The 6,036-nt window shown below is 48.9% G+C and overlaps 1 protein-coding gene across 2 annotated transcripts; it reads left to right on the top strand.

Annotated features, from left to right (window-relative positions):
- The first annotated feature begins 291 nt into the window (after positions 1-291).
- SIKE1 (suppressor of IKBKE 1) lies at positions 292-5,002 on the top strand. Of its 2 annotated transcripts, XR_015279091.1 has the most exons (6): positions 352-623; positions 701-806; positions 1,091-1,233; positions 1,896-2,002; positions 3,114-3,227; positions 3,669-5,002. XR_015279091.1 is itself a non-coding variant. In XM_086862222.1 (5 exons), exons 1-5 carry the CDS (start codon positions 465-467, stop codon positions 3,756-3,758), a joined length of 612 nt encoding a protein of 203 aa, XP_086718348.1. In that variant the 5' UTR covers positions 292-464; the 3' UTR covers positions 3,759-5,002. The 2 variants fall into 2 exon arrangements, 1 of the variants encoding a protein (XP_086718348.1); XM_086862222.1 differs by lacking the exon at positions 1,896-2,002 and having other exon boundaries at positions 292-623.
- The last annotated feature ends 1,034 nt before the right edge of the window (positions 5,003-6,036 follow it).

The raw sequence follows: 6,036 nt of genomic DNA, 5'->3' as shown, positions 1-6,036 counted from the left end.
CGTGGGCGGCTCGTGGGAGGGGGCACCTCCACCTGGGGCAGGTGGCTTTGGGACGCCGTGTGCCAGGGGAGCGCGGTGTCCCCTCACGCCAAAACGCCCCAAAGTCAGCGAACGCCCCAAGGCTTCGAGCTTCCCCCGGGCACGGCGAGGGCAGCCCCGGCCCCGCATGCTGGCCCCGCCCCTCGACCGGCCTCGGCCCCGCCCCCTGCCCTGCCCTGCCCTGCCGCGGCGCTCTGGCGCCGCCAGGCGAGCTCTCGGCGGATCGGCGGGCTCGCGCCGGCCCGCGCCTGCGCACTGGCGGCGCTGTGGCCGCGGGCGGAAGCGGCGTCCCGGCCCCGCGGGTTCGCGTCCGCCCGCGCCCGGCGGCGGGGCCGGAGCGGGGCCGAGAGCGGCTGCGGGGGCAGAGCGGCGGTGGGGCCGCGAGGGACATGGGCCCGCCGCGGGGCTGAGCAGCGCCGCCCGCCATGAGCTGCAGCATCGATAAGATCCTGACGGACGCGCGGACGCTGCTGGAGCGGTTGAAGGAGCACGACACGGCGGCTGAGTCGCTCATCGACCAGTCGGCCGTGCTGCACCGGCGCGTGGCCGCCATGCGGGAGGCGGGCGCGGGCTGCGCCGACCAGGTGAGTGCGGCCGGATCGACCCTCTCGTCTCGGTAGGCCCGAGGCGGCCGGACCGACCCCCTGTGTCTCCTCGGCAGGGCCCGGGCCCTGCGGCGGAGCGACCCGACCCGTCCCGGCTGCGGCCGCACGTGGTGCTGGCTCAAGAGAACACGCAGATCCGCGACCTGCAGCAGGAGAACAGAGGTGAGCGGGGCCGAGCGGGTGATGCGCGCCCGGCGTGCGGGGTTGTCCCGGAGGGAGGGACTTGTTGAGGAGAGCAGAAATGTGTCTGTGTCGCCTGTGGCAGAATGGCTGGATGTCCCGCTGGGTCGCGGGTCACGGAGTCTCCTCGGCCGAGGGGATCCGGGCAGTGCCGGGCCGGGGAGAGATGGGGCAGCGGCGGCCCCGCCCGCAGCTGGTACCCAGCGAGCGTCTCGGCGCTCCTGCTGTGGCTGCCGCTCGTGGCCGTGACGGGCTGTGTTCTGCAGAGCTCTGGGTCTCACTGGAGGAGCACCAGGACGCCCTAGAACTCATCATGAGCAAGTACAGGAAGCAGATGTTACAGCTGCTGGAAGGGAGAAAGCGTGAAGAGGCAGAACCAGCCTTGAAAGTCCATCAGGCTAATTCCGGGGTAAGGTGGGATGGGGATAGGAGAGTGCTCAAGTCCCCTGTCTCCTGCTCGCTGTCGTGCAATCTTTGTTTCCATTCCTGCAATGTCTGTGCTCCAAAGTACATTTTCTCCAAATCTTGACTCTCTTTGCTAGTATTTTCCCCTCTGTTCCTTTCAGAGCACACAGGTTGTAACAGCTGTCCCAGATGACACTGAAAGGCACAACCCCTTCACAGCCCAGGTGGAGGCTTTTTCTTTCAACCAGGTGGTGACTTCCCTGGGTTAAGCTTAATGTCCCTGATCCTCTGCAGTAAAGTCAAAGATGTTCAAGTTGTTATCATTCCTGTTCAGTAGCTGTAACAGAGGGCAAAATAACCTCCTAAACTCTGAGCTGTATGTTTAGTTCTTAAGAGATTTCACTCTGTAGTGTTTTTAAATCCAGATACTCTGTGCAGTGACCTAAAGTGTACCTTTGTACACACTAGGCTCAGTGATTTCAGAACTCTGAGATGTGGCTGCTGATAACTGCTGCCTGTTTCATATTTAGGTATCTAGTAATAATAAAATAACATTAAATTTCTCTTTAAAACTTAGGAATTGTGATAGGCATTTTTTAAAATGCATTTTTATCTGATTAGAGAGCAGCAGGTTGGTTCAACCCAGTGACATCTCATATCTTGTAGTTTTTTCATCAGAACTGGAGACAGCCTAACTCTTCCCATGTATTTCTTTGCACTGATATGTGGCAACTCACTGGTTCTCTTTTCTGAGTTGCTTAACTCCTCTGAAGGTAAGTGGTGTAGCTACCAGTGCCTCCCTGAGTGCAAAAATTGCTGTTTATCAAGGTTTTACATTTGAACCAAACTTGACAATGCAGAGCTGAAAAGGTTCTGAAGGAACCCTTTGAGGGATATCCCTTGACTATCTCAATGTCTAAGCAAAGCCTTCTGTACTTCAGATTAAGTCCTTGAGTTTTTTCCTCCCCCCCCCCCCCCCATTTTGAGAGCAATAAGAAACTCATGTCTTTAAAAGAACTACATTCTTAGTATAACCATCTTCCTGTTTAGAAAAATAATAGTTTAGAAAAATAATAATCTTTCTTCCCCAAAGTCTTTGTGTCTTCCACCTCTCTTCTGGATGCTCTAATTTGTTTACATTCTGAATAATGGAGTTTCAAACTGAATCCTCTGCTCTGTGATAAATTTATCTTCCAGAGGCAGTAGAGAACTATGGGCACTTAAACTCCACCCTCTCAGATTATGTGCTCTATTGCTCTTCAAGCAGGAGCTCTTGCTCCATATTGGAATTTGTCAGTGTTTGTTCCATGTGCATTTCTGAGCTTCAGCAAAATGCGTCTTCCAGAGGATTATTGCTGTATCTAGACAGATTCTGTAAAAATCTGCCTCAGGAAGTTTTGGTCTTACTTGATTTAGTTTTACTGCTTGATGTCCTGCTGAGATAGGGCTGTTTACTCCACACTTGAAATCTTCTTTGGTTTTATTTTTGGTGTCTTTATAAATTCAGTCAGGCTTTTCTAATAAAGCAGTATAAAATTTACTGCCTACTAATCATGTTCACATGAGCCTGAATCTACTGTCTCAGACCTTGGCACACTTGAAATTATTTTCCTTCAAGTCAGGGTGCCTTATCTTGCTGGTTGCTGTATCTCTATTCACTGTTTTCATTGATATAGGACTGCTGATAAAGGACAGTAAGGTACAAGATCTTATCCTTAAGTATACAAGGTAGAAAGGCTTGCAAGAGCTTGGGAGGAAAGGATTAAAATTTAAAACAGAAAGAATCTAAAATCAGGAAAATGGAACTAAATGATTTAGAAGGGATAAATTATGACTGTTGCTTTTGCCTGAACTTACTGAATGTATTAATTTTATGTCTTTCAGGAAATTGAAAGTCAAATAGACAGAATATGTGAGATGGGAGAGGTGATGAGAAAAGCTGTTCAGGTGGATGACGAGCAGTTCTTTAAAGTTCAGGAGAAACTGGCTCAGTTGGAGGTAAGAACAGAGCCAGTTGCTGAAGATAAATTGAGCTTTGGGTGTCTGTAGACTTTCTCTGTATTTTCTGTGTTTGTGTCAACAAAACAGTTATTTCAGTTTTAGTGTTTTATAACACTAAAAGTTTGGGGATGGGGTTAGGAAATGAAGAACATGTTTGTTTATTTTCAAGTTCTTAGTGTTCGTATCCTTTTTATATATCTCTTTATATAAATAAATAAAGCCAGAAGAAGATAAGGTTTAAATTATATGGTTCTAGTGTGCCAGCACTGTATTAATGCTTGCATTACAAACTGTAATGTCCGAACTTTATGTATCTGTTAAATAACAGAGGGACTCTAAAGATTAGCATCTTTTAATTACAAATTAGCACCTTTGTGTGATAGTCCTTTAGTTGTGAATTAGCTCATTTCTACTTCAGCAAAAATGTTGATTTTGCAGCTTGAAAACAAAGAGCTGCGTGAGCTGCTGTCGATCAGCAAAGAGTCCTTCGAGGTGGGGAGAGAAGATCTGCCAGACTGTGAAGCTTAGGCCACAAAAACCTTATCTCCAAGCCTTCAGAGACTGTTATGAAACTACCTGACAAGGATTTGTTGTTTCAGGTGTTTCCTTGTATATTTATTTTATCTTTAAAGTGTGTGGGCTGTTTTCTCTGCATTTTTCTGAAGTGCTGATGGCAAAAGCTTGCACCCTGCTCTTAGTACCTGCAGCACTCGGATGCTTAACACTGAAGTATTTGATGTGTCCTCCCTTGTGATGGTTCATTTCCTCTCCCTTTGTTATTTTTTATGAGCTTTAGTTAATAATTCCAGCTGTGCAGATGGCTCTTAAATCCTCCTTGTCCGTAGCTAGAGAACGTAATGCAGGTTGTGATGATTGTGCTTGATAGAAGGAATAGGAAATGACTGAGAAACCACAGTGTGAGAGGCAGGGATGTGGTTTGCTCTGGCTGCACAGGGCAGCTGGGCTCTGCAGAGTGAGTGACCCTCGGTGTCTGGCTGGCCTGACTTTGTCACCTGGCCACTGCTGAGAGAACAGCAGATGCCAGCAGAGCACTTGAAGGAGTCACTCCTATTCAGAGCAAACTTTACCAGGGGTGAAGATTGGAGTTAACGACCCTTCCTGACACATGCATATTTGAAGGATTGATCTTTTTTGATAGACCTGTCCCAGCCTTCCCGGTGCTCCCAGTTATCAGCCAGCCCTGCTCTGTTGGTGTGCTCAGAGCCTGCCAGAGCACAGCACCTGCAGATCAAAGCTCTCTGGCCTCCCACAAATTTGGCTTCAGGCAGAGGGAGTTCAGATCTGCCTTAAAAGCAAACCAAACCACCCCCATACAGAGAATTTTAGTGTCACGTCACAGGTGAGTCTGGTGACATGTGTTCCACAGTTACTGCAGGTCCTGTATTGAGTGGAATTAGAGCGTTACAGGAGTTTCTCAGTAGGGTGGTATTTTTAATTACACTTTTTATATAAAAGATTTCTGTCCTACCTGTCATCTAAGAATAATCTTCCAAGAATGGTAAACATCTCATTTCCACTATTAGCTTAAATTTTTAATACCACTTTTTCCCAAGTGAGACTTTTGATAGATACAGAAGGTAACTTGTTCCTGTGCTCACTGAGAGACAGTGAACACTGGAGATGTTGTGAACATTTGGAATTCCCAGCAAGACTGGTAGATATAAGGGATTTCTGTACAGGAGTGCTCTTGTATACAATCCTTTTCTATTAGAAATTGTTCAAGAGGGAATAAAAGAACCCAGTGAGAAATACTCAAGTGTTTTCTGTTTTATGAGTCCTGGGAGAATTCCATGTATTCTGCTTATTCCCAAGCCTTTTGCACCTAAGTGAAATACTACAATGACCAAAGTGTTGAATTTTCTTTTTTTAAATTAACATCATCCAGAATGCCAGATTCATTTTTATCTTCACTCTCTCAGTGTAGAGTAACATCAGAGCACAACTCTTCCCCAAATCACTCCACAAGTCCCACACCAAAAGAGAAAAAATATGGACAAACCCAAGAAACTGGGACTTTGCTGTGCAGCCAGAAAAAAAACAGAAACTAAACAGCAGTTGTTATGAGTTTGTTGTTAATTAGTAGCAGGTGAAAATTGGCAAGGGAAGTTGAAATAACGTTCACAGAATATCCTGAGCTGGAAGGGACCCACAAGGATCAAGTCCAACCTCTGCCCTGCATAAACACCCCAAATCCCACCCTGGGCATCCCTGGAACGGTGTCCAAACTCTCCTGGAGCTCTGGCAGGGCCGTGCCCATTCCCTGAGGAGCCTGGGCAGTGCCAGCACCCTCTGGGGAAAGAAACTTCCCTGAGATCCATCCTATACAGCCCCGTTACAACTCCATGTTCCATTTTCTCCTGGAAATCCCATTCTGGATCTGTAACCAGAATCTGACTGTGAATGGACCGTTGTACGCGGCTCCCGAGGGCTGCTGGGCATTTTCAGAACTTGCTCCACTTGTGCTGGAAACGGGACTGGAGCTTCAGGGCTGGAAATGTTCTGCCTTGTCGGCAATGTCTCCCTCTGATCCTTTAGCTGGGTGGGAGCTTCAGCGAGCGCAAGGCTCGTGTCCCTCCCTCGAGCTCTGCCTGCCCCACACCGACACACCGGGTTGTGTCCCCGCACAGGGCGTGGGTTCCTGAGGGCCTGGAGTGTGCCCGCTACCCTGGCCCGGGCCGAGCTCTCCCTCTTTCCGCCGGAGTTCTCTCCCTACCCTTCAGCCGGGGCTCTGTCCCCTCTCAGCCGGGCTTTTCTCTCTTCCCTCCGCCGGGGCAGTCCCTCTCCC

Source organism: Cyanistes caeruleus, chromosome 24, assembly GCF_971803275.1.
Source record: "Cyanistes caeruleus chromosome 24, bCyaCae1.hap1.1, whole genome shotgun sequence".
NCBI lineage: Eukaryota > Metazoa > Chordata > Aves > Passeriformes > Paridae > Cyanistes > Cyanistes caeruleus.
Note: the sequence above shows the minus strand (reverse complement) of the source record. Positions and strands in the feature narration are given on the sequence as shown.